The 17,679-nt window shown below is 49.3% G+C and overlaps 1 protein-coding gene across 1 annotated transcript in view; it reads left to right on the plus strand.

The window, feature by feature from the left end:
• The window catches only part of LOC114079067 (E3 ubiquitin-protein ligase RNF213-like), a 97,966-nt gene that overhangs the window by 7,297 nt on the left and 72,990 nt on the right, over positions 1-17,679 (plus strand). Inside the window, exons 4-14 of the mRNA XM_027920178.3 lie at positions 1,685-2,122; positions 3,100-3,272; positions 3,516-3,671; positions 3,968-4,179; positions 6,251-6,534; positions 7,100-7,359; positions 8,717-8,914; positions 11,189-11,420; positions 12,233-12,288; positions 13,590-13,743; positions 16,141-16,302. Of these exons, the coding sequence (XP_027775979.2) occupies positions 1,685-2,122; positions 3,100-3,272; positions 3,516-3,671; positions 3,968-4,179; positions 6,251-6,534; positions 7,100-7,359; positions 8,717-8,914; positions 11,189-11,420; positions 12,233-12,288; positions 13,590-13,743; positions 16,141-16,302 (2,325 nt within the window). The remainder of the gene's footprint in view (positions 1-1,684; positions 2,123-3,099; positions 3,273-3,515; positions 3,672-3,967; positions 4,180-6,250; positions 6,535-7,099; positions 7,360-8,716; positions 8,915-11,188; positions 11,421-12,232; positions 12,289-13,589; positions 13,744-16,140; positions 16,303-17,679) is intronic.

Here is a 17,679-nt window from a genome sequence, read left to right on the forward strand (position 1 = left end):
ATGGGGTCTTTGTGTGCTGGATTTTGGCTTTCATTCTGGGTGAGCAGGAGCCTTAGGAGGCAGGGCTCATGTTTGTGCACAAAGACCTATGAGTCCTTGCCAAGCAGAGCAGGTTGGATTAGAGCTTCTGCATCTTTCAGACTCAGCCTCTTGCCACCTTCTCCAGAAAGCCTATGAGTCAGAGTGGCCTCTGACCTCCCACCGTGCCCTCCTGGCTGGATTTGTCCTTGGCATGTCTCTTGATGTGTCTTAGCCTGCCTCATGATGCTGTCAGCATCGTGGGACAGGACCCTGTTTTGCCCTCATGCCCTCATGGTCCTTGTGCCTCACAGAGGCCCATATCACTCAGTGGCTCAGTATGGAGGCAGCACCACTTGGATTAAGCACTGACATTTCAGGGTCTCTGGGAAGGGCTTAGGGAGTGTGTCCCTCCCGGAGCCTACACTGCTTTGATGTGGTAGTTTTCAGCAATTTCTTGGAACCATTAGGATGCTGACAGACACCATTAAGGTCAGGAGACCCCAGACCTGTCCAGCAGTCTCAGAGGCTTCCTAGTGACCCTGAGGGGTCATGGAGAAGACCACCAGTGACTGCACTATCTCATGCTCATGACTGGGCCTGAGCGGGCAGCCTAGGCCTCCAAGGAGCCTGTGGAAATGAGTACCCTGGAGCCCACCCAGACTGCTGAGTCACTGCACATGTTAACAATGTCTTGGGTGATTTGGTTGCCCTTGGAAGATGGAGAAGTTTCTGTCTTAAATCTTTTTTTCTTGTGCAAAGTCCTGGGTCCCATCCTCAGCACCATAAAAAGAAAAAAGTCTCTTAAGCCCTGTCTTTCTACTGCACACACACTGGGCGCTGACTCTCATGAGCCCAGTCAAGAGCATGAGTCAGGCTAGGAGTGCTCTGGGTACCTGGAGGGATTTCGTGGGCATCTGAGCAGTTCTGCAGGAAGGTCAGCTAGGATTCTTGGGGAAGCTGCATAGTGACTCAGAAGAAGGCCACACATCCTAGGCACAGATGTACCCAAGTTCTTCCCTTTTCTTGATGGCTTAATGCAAGGAGTGAGGGTCTAGGGCAGGTGCAGGTTCACCCCCAGCTGTCTGGGGTGGCAGGGTGTCCCCACATACAGCCAGGACTCAGGATGTACGAACCACTTGCTTTCAGTGGCCCATTGACACCTCCTCTAGAGCATCACAGCCCTTGGGGCCAGGGTCCCAGTGGCCTGCTCCTCACAAGCTGTGTTACTGGTTTCCAAGGCAGGAGCCTTGCCTGGGAGCTGCCTGAGCCTTCCAGAGCTCAGGAGCAGTCTTACTGCTCCTCCACACTCTGCAGTCTTCTCACCTTTATTCTGGTTTTCTTGCTTGTGACACATACTACGAAGAGTGTCACGTGAACAGTCCATGAATGTTGTAGTGTCCAAGAGCGATCTTGTAGTGACACCCCCAGCCCCTTTATGCAAGGCTCTGCCTGGCCTCTTGCCCCTTCGTTCCCCTACCCCCCACCCTTGGTTTCTTAATTCAGTTCCACCCATGATAAAGAAGTTGCAGGAATGACCAATGTAAGTGGTTCAGCAGAGCTAAGCTTGCTGTACCAGAGAAATTGGGACACAAAAATGGGAGGGAAACGTGGGGCAAGTTGTAGTAAACCTAAGAAGTAAAATTGGTATGTCTCTCCTGTTTAGAACAAAAGAAAGAAAAGGAGGAAGAATCAGGACACCACTGCTTCCTCAGAGCAGGGTTCCTTGGCCCCATCGCCTTCCATTCCCCAGAGTCCAAATTCACCTTCACACCCCTGGTCCCAGAACCCAGCCCTGGCCCAAAGCCAAGCCCCGCATGCTGGTCCAGCTGGCCAGTGCAGGGGTGCAGCCACAGGAGATGTGGCTCAGAGCAGGCCAGCACCACAGGACCACATTGAAGAAGTGGATCTCCACACTTCCACGCCCTCTGGGGCCAGGGGCCTCTCTCAGGAGGTGTCTGGGCCACCCACATCTACCTGTAAAGCCCACCCTAAGCCTGAAGATGCTGCCCAGGGGCTCCCACTGCCTGAGTCCAAAGGGGATTCTGAGCCTCAGAAAGAAGCACAGAGGGCCAGGCAGCACGTGGATGTCCCAGCCTCTGGGGTGAGTATAGTGAGTGGTGGCCAGGGGCATGGGACTGGCCCTAGCACCTTTGGTATGCCATGTGGGTGAGACATTACTTCCCTATCTGGGAGGGCAGCTGTGGAGGCAAGACGGGACTATTGACCCTACACTCGGCATTAAGGCCAAAGCTGATCTTAAGCCGTTGGGGCAGAGCAGCCTTTCCATTTGTCTCTGTGGCTCAGACCCCAGGAGTCTGGGGTCTTTATTTCCTCCAGGGAGTTCACACTACAGCTGAGCCAGATATTCCAGTTAACAGGACTGGGAAACAAATGAAAGATAAGGTTCAGTCGCAGCAAATGAGCTGCCAGCAAGTCCCCCTGCTTCCAAGGAACAGTGCCAGGTACAAGTGTCTCTCCAGGCTGGGCTGGGGGACACTGCTTGGCCTTCCCGGCCCCTTCTGCTATAGCCAGTCACTAGCCCATCTTCAGTCTGATTGTGTGGCACGTTATGGAGAGCTAGGGACAGTGCAAAGGAGACCAAGCCTTCCTTTAAGGAGCTCTCATTCTTGATGGGGGAAGACTGAGGTCAAGCCAGGCAACAGGAAATCAGCTGGGAAAAAGAGCATGGTTGGTACCAGGAGGGTCCCCAGGAATGTGATGGTTGGTGCCATGAGGGAAGGTGGCCCTCAGCCAGGGAAGCTGGCTGAGGCTTCCAGGGAAGTGCTGGGGGAGCAGAGGCTAGAGGGAATGAGGGGTGAGCTTTGGGGTCCCTGGGGACACATTCAGATGAAAGGATTGGCGTGCTAAGGCCTGGGGTTATCTTGTGGCAGCCTGTTCTCAAGGGAAGGAACTAGTGTGCCCAGTAGTGAGAGAGGGAGGAGGGCCCAGGCAAGGTTGGGGAAGGGTCCTCAGAGGCCATGGGAGTAGACTGGAAGGACTGGACAGTCCACCTGGGCTGCTGTGAGATGCATGGCTGAGGGGCAGCCTTTCAGGCTGGGGCTTGGTTGCTCGTTTCAGGAGGGTGAGACCAAGGACGGGTTGGCTGCTCCTGGAGAAAAACCAGGTGAAAACAGCTCAGAACCCAAAGACTTGAGGAAGCCAGAAGGGAGTGACAAAAATGACACAGCTGCTATAACAAAGGAGAAGGAGCAGAAGAACCAGAAGGCCAGCACTCAGGCCATCCCCTCAAGGTACCAGGCTGCCCCGCCCAGGCACAGGGATGCTGTCCGCACCTGTTGAGGGCCCCTGTGACAAGTCCAGCTGTGGGGTTTGCAGGGGAGGTGGGCTGGCCAGGTTGGGGTTTCACACTCTCTTTTCCTCTTCTTGGCCGCTCATGGTGGGCAGCGGCCAGGTGTGAAAATGACCAGTAGAGAAAGAGGAGGTGGGCTGGGCCAGGAGCAGTTGGTGACCAACTGCTTCCTTCCCTCTTCCAGCTGGCTGAACCCCGAGGAGGGGATCACCGTGTACTTCCATGCCATCATCCCCAAGCATGTCACCTTCGACCCCATGCTCCACACTGTGTTCATCAGGGGAGGAGAAGAGCTTGGACAGCCCGAGTGGAGTGACGCTTGCGAGATGTACTACACTGAGTGAGTCCTGGGGCCCCCAGTCCCCTTGGTGTTTGTTAGAGGTGATCAGTGAGTCCCCAGGGTCCCCCTGCTCCCTGGGTGAGTGTGTTTGACACTCCCAGCATGCATTCTTTGTCTCACTTCGCCATGGCTCTTTTTTCTGTTCTAACTAGAAAGAAAGCCCTGCCCTGTTCTAGACATGCCATCTTGGTCAGTGTCCATTCTATAATTTTGGGTCTATGTTCCTGGTGTGTTTGAGAACAAAATCTTCTGATGTAAGACTTCCGGATAACTGGCCAGTGTCTGTTGATTTGCAGGGACTTACATGAGTACGGGTCCCTCATCGAGGGCAGCATTGTCATTCCCAGGCAGAGCCTGGATAGAGCCATCCCTTACAAGTATGTCCTTCACTGCGGCCAAGGCTCCAACTGCACCGTGGAGTATGAGTACATCTATGAGCAGCCGCAGAAGGCGGGCGAGCACGTGAACCGCTGCCTGTGTGTCAAGTCCTCCCTCCTGCGCTCCGGAGGTAAAGGGCCTCTCCCATGGCACCTGTGTCCTGGCCTGGGTGGGGCTGTGTGGAGCAGACTGCCTGGTCTGCATGGGTCCTCTGTTGTGCGCTGCCCCTGCTATGGTTTAACTTAGGTGAGAGAGGAAATGGGAAGGAGAGAGGACGAAGCCAAAGGAAGGGTTGGGGCTGTGTGCAGGGTGGGCCCAGGTACCGGGCAGACTCTGGAACAAAGCAGGGAACAGGGAGTTGCTGGCTGGCCCTTCCTGGAGGCGTCCAGGTGTGACCAGAAGCAGGACAATGTGTCAAGAGCCTCCCTATGGGCCTCTGTATTTGTCCTCATCACATTTTGCTGGTGGCACTTGGGTGGCTTCCGCATTCCATCTGCTGAATCTTTGGAAAGAACCCTCTGCACCTCTTCAGTCCCTCAGCAGCTCTTCCTTGGTGACCCTCTCTGCAGATACTGGCTATCCTGTCCTGCCTGGGCACCTAGCTCTATCCTGAGCGACCTCCGAGACCCAGAATTTTAAAAATATGTTTTCTGGGCTGGCCTCAAGTGTCTGGGCTCCAACTAGAAAGGAAGCCCTCCTGCCTCATTCTCTTGAGTGGCTGTATGTGCACCATGATACATGGCTGTACACGTAATTTTAAAAAAATATATTTATTTTTTTTAGTTGGACACAATATCATCTTTATTTTATTTATTTATTTTTATGCGGTACTGAGGATCGAACCCAGGGCCTTGCATGTGCTAGGCTGAGCCACAACCCCAGCCCCTGTACATGTAATTTTTAATAACAATAGTGTACTCCAAGGACTTCAGCTTTGAGGCGAAACTGGACTTCATCAGATAATTCCACAAGGAAAGATGGAGCTTCTTCTCTGACAATTCCCACAAAGAGAGGGGCTAGAGTGGGCTTAAGGAGAAGCTCGGGAGGAGGCCATGCCCAAATCCGCATATGAACCCTGGCCAACTGTCACCTGGCAGAGGAAAGGACAGGGTAGAGCTGGGGTGGCAGGGCCTACCAATGCGACAGTAGTGTGCAGTAGCTTAGGGCCTCCTAATCTGATCTCCATCTTGTAGTCTTCCTGCTTCAACCCTGGAGTTACTAGGATTACAGGCATGTACCATCATGCCCAGCTCTCTGCCCTCTTATAGGTTTTCTCTCTTTTTTTCATTTTCTTTCTTTTTTTGACAGTGTTGGAGGTGGAACCTAGGGCCTTGTTCATGCTAGACAAGTGTTCTACCTCTGGTCTACCTCTAAGCCAGATCCCTAGCTCTTTTATTCATTTTTAAATTTTGAGTCACATTTTCCTAAGTTACCCAGGCTGCCCACAAATTTTGGATCCCCCTGGTTCAGCCTCCTAAATTGCCTGGAGTTCAGCCGTGCAACCACGGTGCTTGGCTAACCACTTTTGTTTTCTAATTATTTTACAGTTAATGTCACTGGGTTTTCTTGGTCTATAATTGTGTCGCTTGCAGTTGGTCCTCAGAATAGCCATAAATTCAGCCCTTGCCCTGTACTGGGCACCTGCTAGTGGCTCGTGGCTGTTGGGTGATCTGTGCCGTTCTCTTTGGGGTGGGTGTTGCTGTTCCACTATGCACCCTGTTCATTTACCAGAACAGTACTCAGTTGCTAGTGAGGGATGAAGTTTTGGTATAAAAAATGTTTAACCTGCATATGGTCATGTTTAAAGCTTTTACCAGGCTTGCTGAACTGCATGGCTAAGCAGAGACTTGGTTTTAAGCTCATCACTGTGGATTGTCTAGAATTTCTCTCTGCAGGGGCATGACCTGCCCATGGTAGCTGATGGAGTGAGTTCTGATCACTTCAGTTTACCAGACTTGTTTTCCTTCCTTCCTTTAATCCTCTGACTGTACTCCCCTGTTTCTGTTTATTTTTCAGAAGGGTTCTCTAAGTTACTAAGGCTGACCTTCAACCTGTGATTCTCCTGCCTCAGCCTCACTGGCATTGTAGACATGTGCCACTGTGCCTGGCTGCTCCCCTGTGTTTCTGTCTTCTGGGGTGGTACCTGGGGTTGGTGGGTTTTGAGATCTTAAGTGTGACATTTTTCTTGCTATCACCCATAGACTGGCATCAATATGATGACATAATTTGCATGAGGCCTCCTGGGACACTGGAGAAATTCCAGAACCTCTTCACTAATAAGATAAAGAAGGAGCTGTTGAAGGGGAAGAGGATGGCAGCCAAGATCATGCTGGGCCGCATCTTCAGCATCCTCCAGACCTGGAACCCCATCAACCTGAGGAACTTCTTTACCCAGTTCCGGCAGTTTTACTCTGTTGTCCGAGTGCCTATGATTTATGAAGGGAAAGCACAGCCCTGGCATAGCCTGGGCCTCAGAGAGGAAGAGGTATCAGTCTTCCCCCAATCACCAGTAGCTCTGGTGTGGGTGGTCAGGGTCCCCTGACCTACTAGAGGCATATAGAGACCCTGTGACTAAGTAGGGCAGGTGTAGAGGGGTCAGAAGGATGTTTCCATCCCTCTGTTTCTGCACCACCTCCTGGGAATTCTCTCCTTATCTCTCCTCCTGATTGCACCCATGAGCCTCATTCCCAGCACCAATCTTGCATTCTTTCCGGGCTTAGGCAGAGTTGAAAGAAAAGGTGGAGCCCATCCTTTCCCCTTCAGCCACACTGAGGCTTGGAGACAGAGCTGGCACTCTTTCTCAGTTTGACATTGAGCTATCATGAGCATCCAGGGGCCTCCCAGACCCCCTCACTACATGGTTTGGGACTGAGCATCGATGTGCTCCTGCTGCTCCAGAAGCCCAAGTGCTGGGGAGGTGGGGAGGTGGGGCAGATGGGACCCTCCCCAGAGCTCTCTGTCCTCAGGACCTTGATCCCCTGCCCAAGGGGCCCTCCAGCCTCCAGGGCACGCACCCCATAGTCATGCCTCTTCTTTTCCCCCTGCATCAGGTGAAGAAACACCTGTGGAAGTATTTGAAAAAGCAGATGAGACCATTTCTGGAAGGAAAGAGTGGGGATGCCCTGCCTGAAGGGTGCCCTGTGAAGAGCAGACTGAGGATGGGTCTGATCATTCTCTTCCTGGTGGAAGATACCAAACTCTGCTTATCGGAGCGTGACCTGACCTCACTGTGCTCCATTCTCTGCCCCAGTCCCTGCTCACCAGATGCCCTGCATAGCGACCTCCACCACATCCTGTTCACATCTGAGAGGTATCCCATATTTTTTTGTTTTGTTTTGTTTTGTTTTGTCAGAGGTTTCGTAGGCATTTATCATGATTTTTATCTGACTATAGAGATAAGTGCTAGTCAGAGAAAGGCTGAGCGCACACTGGGGAAAAATAAAACCACAGTCATGTTACCACTTGCTCCTGTCACTTTCCTGGCATGTGTGTCATTGCTAGTGTTGTTAAATTCAGTGTTCTCCTGAATACCCTGACTTCAAAAAGCTTCACAGGGCCAGGTACCACGGCTACACTGTCATCCCAGCTACTTGGGAGGTTGAGCCCAAGAGCTTAAGACTAGCCTGGGTAACTTAGTGGAACCCCATCTGGAAAAATAAATGAATAATATAAAGTACATGACAGAAGTGCTCCTTGGAGGACCTTCCTCTTCATGCTCAGCATTCCTTAGCACTGGGGCCCAGGCCTGCCTGTAGGTATCACCTACCTCAGCTGCAAAATCCACAGGGATGCTGTTCCTGCTGTCCCACCTGTGCTGGTGGAAGGACACTGCCCCTGCTGGGTCAGCCATGGCCTTTTATGTGGTAGGGGAGACCTCTTCTGAGCTGCTGTGATTGGAGGATCAGGGTCTCTTCTGTTTCTGTTTGGTTTGAGCTTGGGTAACATCAGGTGGCCTTTCCTGAGCTCTTAGCACCTGTGGGTTTCCTAAGTTTTAAAGACCCAGGCAGTTGCTGTGTCCTGTATGAAAGAGAGACAGTGGTAAGGAAATCTACAAACAGCTGTGCATGGGTGTGAGAGAAGGAAGAAGCATCAATTTCTGTGCCCGTGGAACACACTCATGTGCCATTCCTTTTAAAACGTAGCTGGGCATGGTGGCATGTGCCTATAATTCCAGTGACTCAGGAGACTGAGGCAGGAGGATTACAAGTTTGAGCTTCAACAACTTAGGGAGGCCCTGTCTCAAAATAAAAAAGGTTGGAGATATAGCTTAGTGGTAGAATGTCTCTGGGTTCAATCCCAGTTTAAAAACAAAAACATTTGCTTTGTGTTTAGGTCCACCATCGCCAGACTGCCTGGTTCAAACCCTAGGTCCTATGTGAATTCGTTGGTTTGAAACCGAGCACCTCAATACCTCAGCTGTATGGTGTGGGTGGAAATGACCTTAGTGGGTGTCTTTTGGCATTTGTGATATCCTGGTGCACTGGGTTGGGGGCCAGGAACTTGTCCCCCTTGCCACCCTTTGCCTCTTGGTCTGGGACTAGGTCCACGTGTATAATGCTCCTTCTGCTGGGTGCAAGTGGCTGTCCCTTCCCTCCTGGGACATCAGACCACAGGGCAGGTTGGACACAGCCATCAATGGCTCACGGTAGGTCTTGGTTCCCTTCCAGATGGCAAGTGTACTTGGTCAACCTGTGCCAAAGATGCATGGTTGCAAGGGTCGTCGACTGGCTGGGCATCCTCCCTGTCCTGCACTACTGTATGCAGCTGGACCCTCCAAGAAAGGACTCTGTGAACCAGTCTGAGGACATCTGGGCTGCCCTCAAGGGAATCTCCTTCTCTCAGTTTCAGAAAGAATTGCTAAATGAGTAAGTTGTAAAGCTGCATTTATGTAAGCACATCTTGGAATGATTCATCAGCACTTTGCCATGGAGCTACATCCCCAGTTCTCCTTTAAATTTTTAATTTTTGAAGCTGGGCATGGTGGCACATGCCTGTAATCCCTGTAACTCAGAGGTTGAAGCCGGAGGATCGTGAGTTCAAAGCCAGCCTCAGCAAAAGCAAGGTGCTAAGCAACTCAGTGAGACCCTGTCTCTAAATAAAATACAAAATAGGGCTGAGGATGTGGCTCAGTGGATGAGTGCCCCTGAGTTCAATCCTCAGTACCACCTCCGACCAAAAAAAAAAAAAAAGATTTAATTTTTGAGATGGGTCTTGCTAAGTTGCCTGGCCTGGCCTGAACTCATGATCTTCCTGTCTCTGAAACAACTGGGATCACTGGCGTGGCCAGTGTACTATGCAGTCTTTCTCTTATGACTGTACTAATATGTGTTTACTCATTTGTGTGACAGACACTTAGCAACTCTGTGTATCCCAGGACTTAGCCCTGAGTACCACAAATCTTAGTTTCTGACCTCTAACCTTGCCTTTTAGCTGAAGTGGTGGGTGATGAGTGCATTTGGTAGGGCTGGAGCAAGCTTCTCCTTTTGCTAGCCATAAAGCTCAGGCCAGAGAACTGGCCAGGAAAAGCAGAGTACTTCCACATTCTCTGCTGTCTGATTGTGAGAGCATTGCGGTGTCCCATGGGTGGGAAGCTCAGGCCTCCTGGAGTGGAAGTCTTGGGTGGGCAAGGGTACACAGACAATGGCTTGCCCGGATCCCAGGTCTTAAAGGCACAAGTGTATCCAGGTATTGCCAGGCCCCCCTGGGTGGGATGGGGGGTGGGCTTGAACACTTCTGTCCCCACTGAGAACTGTGCTTCATCAGGAGAAATGGTACTCACAGATGCAAAACTCCAAACTAAATAAATGATAAACTGGAATACTAAGCAACATGCATTCAACCAATTTAAAAAGCCAGAATAAGGCCAGGGCTGGGGCTGGGGCTTAGTGATAGAGCACTTATCTAGCTTGGCCAAGGCAATGGGTTCCATCCTCAGCACCACCAAAAAGAAAAAAGTCAGAGCAGGAGTCACAGAGGAATCGAGAGCAAAGGTACCAAGTAGAACTGTATAGGTGGAGAATCAAATCCAATCCCAAACCAAGAGCCTGAGAGGAGAAGCCAGCAGATCCAGATCCATAGCTCTGTGGAGCTCTGTGCCTCCTCTCCAGCAACTGGTAAAACAAATGGCAGGAGAATGAATATGGTACAGATGTTGGGGAGAAAGCTGCAGACCCAGATGGCACCCAGGGGCTCCAGCGCCCTGCATGGCAGGTGTGCCCGTGGGCACATGCAACAAAACAGGCTGCATTCTGAGCTGAACCACTCTCAGTACCCTGAAGGTGCTGCAGTCCAAGGGTGCAGGTTCCTAACCACAGCTGAGCAGGTGGCTCTCTGGAAAATCCTTACATGCCTGGATATGTTAACAGCATGCTTCTAAATAAGATCATCTTAGAGTGAGGAAAGGTTCTTCAAAGAAGACATGGAAAGCACAACTACATAAGAAAAATCGAAGGGGGCTGGGCTGTGCTCAGTGGAAGAGGACTGCCTGGCATTGGGCGAGGCCCTGGGTTGCCTCCCCAACACCACAAAAAAAAAGTTTTTTAAATCAAATTTAAGTACAAAACTTAAAGTAAATCTGAATTAAACATGAAAACATCACTGTACTCATTTCCACATACAGATAACCGCCATGTGTGGAATAACCTGTCCCCTTGCCCACCCCGTCCACTTGGAGCCAGCTGCCATCATTAGGGATAAAGGCAGTGAGCTCAATTGTTCCCATCTCTTATCTAGTTTTGAAACCTTTTGAAATGAAAGCCAAATGAAAATGATTTTTTAAAATTTATTTTTTTGGTGCCAGGGATTGAAACCAGGGGTGCTCAACTATGGAGCCATATTTCTAGTCCCTTTTTAATTTTTTTTATTTTTTGAGACAGGACCTCACTAAATTGCTGAGGGTGGCCTTGAACTTTTGATCCCCCTGTCTCAGCCTCCTAAGTTGCTGGGATCACAGGTGTACATACACTTGGCTATTTTGTTTAGTTTTCATTTGATTCGCTCTGTATATCGGTTCCAGGATGCATTGATATCTACTTTAAAATCTGAGCATTCTGGGCCTTCCCAGCCTTGCTTTTCCTTGTCTTGAGTCTGTTCAGTGCTCTCACTGCTGCCCTGGTCTCTGTCCCGGTTTCTTCATTCAGGAGCCAGTTTCTTGACTTCATGAAGAGCAGGAAGCATTTGCTGTATATGGATGATTATCTCTTTCGATCCTGGTTCAGTTTGCTGCCTCTGAGAAGCCTCATTCCCTATATGGAAAACTCCACTGAATATTTGAGTCTCATGCCTGCTCGGATCCTGGACTGTTTCCTAGGGACTCTCTACAGGCTGCAACGGCTTCAGAAGATCTCTAAGATCTCAGAAGAACTCTTGGAGGTTTGTGGTTGGAAGTAGATTGTCAGGTCCTTGCTTAGTAAAAGCAGGTCACACACTGAACATTGAATGCTTGTGGGTCTTCTGTCCTGAAGGGCAGGTTGGGGGAAGTGCTCAGAATTGCTGAAATAAGAAGTCATTATTTCTTAGGGTTAAAGTTTAACTTCCCAGAGTTGATTCTGGTTTAGTATATAGAGGACAAGGGAACAGTAGCCGTTAATTATGACTGTTAGAAGGCTCTGTGAACATCACATGTATCATAGTTGCTGTCTTTCCTTTTTTTTTTTTAAATTTTTTATTGTTGGTTGTTCAAAACATTACATAGTTCTTGATATATCATATTTCACACTTTGATTCAAGTGGGTTATGAACTCCCATTTTTACCCCGTATACAGATTGCAGAATCACATCAGTTACACATCCATTGATTTACATGTTGCCATACTAGTGTCTGTTGTATTCTGCTGCCTTTCCTATCCTCTACTATCCCCCCTCGCTGTCTTTCCTTTTATGCTTTTTGGGGTAAAGAAAATGGTATAAGGGCTGGGATGCAGCTCAGTGGCAAAGCCCTGGGATTGATCCCCACTTCCAAAAAAAGAAAAAACAAGAAAAAGAACCCCAACCAAAAAAAAGAAGAAAATGGTACAAATTTATAGCCTGCATTTTACCAGTGGAAAATGAAGATTGGCCCTTGAGCCCTTGAAGTCTCATGTGCAGGGAGAACAAGACAAGTCCCCGTGCCCTTCTCTCTTCTCAGCATAACAGCTGTTTTCTGGTTGAAACTTTCATATTTCCTTTTCTCTTCCTTGCCTTAGCATGTTGGGAATGTTTTCAAAATGCTCATGTACCTCGTGAACATCTATCAGGACATGTAAGTAGAACAGCCAATTACTATGGGGCTCCTATGTTGTGTGGGCTGCCTCCTGTCAAAGTGGGAGGGTGGTACACCGGCAAGTGCCCCAGTGTCCTCTGCAGTTTCCAATCCAGCCATCCAGGCTTTTCTTTTTTCTTTTTCTTAAAGGAAATGAATAGGGCTGTGGATGTACCTCAGGGATTGAGCACTTGCCTAGCATGTGCAAGGCCTGGGTTCAGTCTACAGAACTAAAAACAAACAAACAAAAAAGCAAATCACGCTCTTGGGTGCTGAGATTTTGCTTCATCCCCACCCAATCTTTTGGCCTTTGTGTTTTCATTTATTTTTAAATGATCACTTTCATAGTGCAAACGTATGCGTCCTGCATTTTTTAAATGTTTGCTTCTATGATTTTTGTAAGTTGGGCCAGTTTAAAACAAAAATCAAAGGTTGCCTTGCAGAATCATTTACTCCAACCCCTGTGCGTGACCTTTGCCACCTGGAGGAATAGCACATGAAACACAGAACAGGAATGTGCACCAGGGGCCCAGGTGTTCCTGGAGCCTCTCAGCATTGTTGGTCTCCCTCCTCTGAGCCCCTGGGATGTCTGGACGTGGGGCACAGCACAGGGTCTCCCTGCACGACAAGTCCCTGTGACTTTGCAGGGTTCTTTCTCGTATCACCAGGCTATCAATTAGTAAATGTGAAACCCATTCACACCAAGTGGAAGAAATTCCATACACAGTGCACACTCATCTTCTAGTACCCTCTCTCTCTCCCTCCTGTATCTCTCTGATTTTTTTTCTTAAGTTATATTTAAATTATTAGAAAGATTCATCCTTTGCTATTTTTTTGAATAAGGGAATGTATTTGAAAAATATTTTAACTTGGTTTTGATAGAGTTCCAACTGCTGAGCTAAGTCAAAATGACTGTGTTCCTTTCTTATCTCAGTCACAGCTTTAAGGCTTATTGTAATGATAGCCTAGAGGAGATCAAGTAAATGCCTTACTTGTGGTCATTTATGTTATTTTAAGTAATTAATTTATTTGCAGTACTGGGGATTGAACCTAGAGGCTTTCTACCACTGAGCCACACTCCAGACCTTTTTGTTTCTTATTTTGAGATAAGGTCTTGCTAATTTGCTGAGGCTAACTTTGAATTGGGCCATTCTCCTGCCTCAGCCTCCTGAGGAGCCGTGAGTACAGGCATACTTGTACATCTTAAAAAGGAAAAGGGACTGGTAATTTGATTGATAATTGGTATTGTTTTCTCATTTCCCAATGACTTCAATGATCTCTCTGGATCCTGGTGGGGGTAGGATTCTTGAGAAGACCTCATTAGAGTCCTACTTGACTGTGTGCCTGAAGCTCCATGAAGCTGCCTGCAAGATCACCAAACACCTGAGGTTTCACGAGATCCCTACCTTGTCTGCTGAGGTCATTTGCAGAATCATTGGACTTAGATCTCCAGTGGTGAGTGGGATTTATGTACCAAATGTCATTCCCAGGAGAGGTCTGAGATTCCATGCAGCCTGATTTGGAAGGGAACTTGGGGTATTTTGGGAATCCTGGATGAGACAGAGTGGTCAAGTCAGCTGTCAGGTATTTATTTGGCACCTCCTAGATGCTGGGTTCTGTTTTGTGCAGACTACACACTTAGCTCTTAGCCTCATGAAAAAGATGACCCATTCTTTGTCCTTGATTCTATTGTTCACAGAAAACTAGGACCTGTTTCCCTCTAAAAAAGCATATATCTGTGCCTCATCTTCCCTGCCAGAACCCTTCTCTTCATGTTGCAACACAACATGGCAGCAGAGCCCATGTCCTGCTGCCCTGCTCAGGCCCCTTTGCCCCTCAGCCTGAAGTCATCCTCCCCCTCATGCCCCAGAGGGAACCTGACTTTGATTTCTGCCACTGGAGATGCTCTGCCCTTGGCCTTCACACTCAGTTCTCTTACCTGTGTCTCAGGGCAGCTTTCCTGCTGCTGTATTGGGAGCTCTGCGTTGCTATGCAGCTTCTCCACTGTGGGTCCTGAGCTTCTGCTGTGGGTGATGCAGAGTGGCATCTCAGGGCGACTCTCTTTTTAAACTTTTTCCACTTCAGAACTGTGACATCAGGAATGGAGATGGTTAAGTCTATGTTTTCACTTTATTCCTTTCAGCTTTTATTCTTTAAAATACCACAGACACACTCTATTTTTTTCTTTTTTTATGCCAGGGTTGAACCCTGGGGTGCTTAACCACTGGCCACATTCCCAGCCTTTTTTTTTTTTTTGTATTTTATTTAGAGACAAGGTCTTACTGAGTTGCTTAGAGCCTTACTAAGTTTCTGAGGCTGGCTTTGAACTTGGGATCATCCTGCCTTGGCCTTCTGAGCCACTAGGATTACAGGCACTAAGAATGATTACTGATAAGGTGTCTGCTTTCTCCCAGGTGGTACTATTTTATCCATTCCAGGTTAGTGCCAGTTCCCAATAGATGATGCTTTGGAAGTTTGTCAGTTATTTAGGATTTACTTTTCTGCAGAAGGAAATGTCCTCATTTGTTGTTTGGGGTCCCAGATCTGTGGTCACAAATGCTCTACCTGTGCTGCAAAAAAAAAAAAAAAAATTTGCAGTACTAAAATTGACCAAAACAGAAACATACTGGGGCAAGTGGGAGCCTCTTGTTGGATGGTCATCTGGGCGGCTGCCATGAGGATCAGAGCACAGTTCAGGGCCCTGCTGCTTGTTCAGCCTCAGGGTTGTTCCTGCAGTTCATTTATTGACCACCTTTGTACAGCCCTAGATGACACTAGGATGGGTCAGTATGGGACTGGGGCCACTTTTGGAGTTGGTGGAATGCTCGAGGCCTAGTACCAGGGAAATGCATGCCCCGCTGAGGCATCCAGATTGTCCTGGAAGGTGCTGTGCTGTTCAAGGACATTTTGCAAGGGCCCCTGTTTCAGTTTCCCTTGAGACCCCTCAGTGCTCTCCTGCCCTGCTCTCACCTGTGCCCTGTGCTCTGGTTACCCTGCCTGGAGCCCTGTTGTTGGTATGCCTCCCCAGCTCCTTGTGTTTCTCCACCTTGGCGCTTACTGTGGCTGAGGACCATGCTCTTCCCGCTGTCTGAAGGGTCATCTCTTCTACTCTGGTTGGTTCCTTCCTGCAGGAATGGCATCTGCTTGGTCACCTCATCACTTTGCCCAGATGGAAGCCCCAGGGTGGTTCTGTGAGCCTCAAAGGGGGCAGGAGGTGGCAGACCCAGGTTTTGTGGGCTCTGTAAGAGCACAAGCTATGCAGCCCTCAGGGGCTCAGGAGAGGCCTCTCTAAAGAGGGGCCTGATGCTGGAGTTGCATGTGCTCCCTGGCAGATACCTCTGGAGTGCAAAGAGGGGCTGAGGGAGTGACAGGTCACCAGAGGCCTTGAGCCCCCAAAGGGGGTGGTTCTGTTGGTGTGGTGGTAGAGAAGAGGAGGAGAGAAAGTGGCTGTCCCCACAGAGTTGCCAAGGGAAGAGGATTGGCTGGCCTCAGACCAGAGAGAGTCTACTTCACATCCCTGAGGAGTGGGTGCCAGGAGTTTGCATGGTCCACTGGCCCAGGGTTCTCTGGAAGCTCTCTGCTCATGGGTCCATTCTTCTCACTTGATCTGGAGAAAGCACAGGGCTCTTGTGTGTGCTCCCGCTGCTGGAGGCTCTTGTTGAGGTGGGGTCTGCTCAGGGACCTATAACACCCATGTCTTCTCCTCTCCTCTCCCATGTGGCCCCTTTTAGGGGAGCCCAGGGTTTTGGAGAAATGACAGTGCTTGTGTCAGTTGGGCTTCCAACAAGGACAGAGCTAGGAGGTGGGGAGGAGCAGAGCAGAGCTGGTAAACCTTCTTTTATGTGCCCACAGGACATGGTAGAGGACCTGGGAGCCACAGCCAGGAAAGGCTTGCTGACAGATGTCCTCCAGGGTGTCCTGGCCATCACAAGATCCTGGCTGCGCACAGTGTTAGCAAAGAACATGTTCTGGAAGGGTTCAACTGTCCTGTTCACATACCCTGAGGAAATCCAGGTAAGCTTTGCCTGAGGCTGCAGAGTCTCCCTCCACAGGCACCAGGGTGGGGAATCACAGAGCTGTGGCCCATCACCAATTATTGGACCAAAAGTACCATGGCCTGAAGGCCTGGGCTCATCATGCACCTTGCCTCTGGCCCTGGCCCCTACTCTGAGGACAGGACATTGCCCTTTGCCTGGCAGGAAGTCGGTAGGATGGGGTGCAGTCACACTGAGGCAGGGATTGCTAGGAGGACCATCAGGCTCTGCTTCAGGTCTGAGGCTGCAAGCCAGCAGTTGGCACTGGAAAAAGAAGGCCAATATGATAGGAAGTGCCTTTATCTGGCAACTGAGTGAAGCCATTTGACAGGATGATCTCTACCCCCAAAGCCTGGGACATGGAAAGGACTCCACAATAGGCACCCCAGTGATGGTAAGGATGGCTAAGACCCAGTGGGATCTGGGAGCCTGAGTTCTTAGAGGGCTGCAGTGGAAGGAGGTGGAGGCAGGAGGTCCTGCCCGCCCCAGGCCTGCTCTTCAGCCTGGCTGCCTTATTCCCTGTCCTGGAAGTGGAAGGTTGTTCCCCTTCAGACACAGTCTTCCAGGGAGACTGTGGAACCTGCTTATGGTCTTCACACAGAGTTGGGAGCAGGACTCATTGTGATGTGAGGCAGGGGTACCCCAACTGTATAGATTAGGATGGGCACAGGGCCAGAGAGTTGTTCATTTCAATCAAGGACAAAAAAAATCCTCCCACAACTACTTTGTGAAGTTTGATACCAACAGACTGAAATTCCAGGAAAACACAATTGGATTATTAAATATTATTCCAGGATTCTAAGTGGTATAATCCCCAGGCATTAAACATGAGTGAAGGGTAACTGTGGAGCCACTGACAAGAAAGAATGTTTCTAAGTGCAGTAGTAATGATAAAAATAAATGAAATTAATTAAACATCTATTCTGAGGTGGTTGCTGCTGTTATTGCTGTTTTACAAGTAAATTTACCAAGGTCTGGGGAGATGAACATGCTATTGGTATTGTTGGAAGTCAAGGCTCTTTCCCACCAGGAGAAGGGAAATACAGAGTAAGGGGGAGAAGAGCCCTGTGGTATGGAAGGAGCTAGAGATAGCAGTAGGAACTCATGATTTAGATAGTTGCTAGTTCAGTCCATCAAGAGTCCTGTGGCAAAGGCATCCTGGGACCATGAGCACCTACAGAAATAATGACGCCCTGGGACCTGAGCACACCCACATCACATCATGGGTTTTCTTTTTTTTTTTTTTTAATTTGTACTGGGGATTGACCCACGAGAACTTTACCACAGAGCTATATCCCCTGCCCTTTTTATTTTTTATTTTGAGGCAGGGTCTCACTAAGTTGCCCAGGATGGCCTG

Source organism: Marmota flaviventris, chromosome 16 (assembly GCF_047511675.1).
Source record: "Marmota flaviventris isolate mMarFla1 chromosome 16, mMarFla1.hap1, whole genome shotgun sequence".
Lineage (NCBI taxonomy): Eukaryota > Metazoa > Chordata > Mammalia > Rodentia > Sciuridae > Marmota > Marmota flaviventris.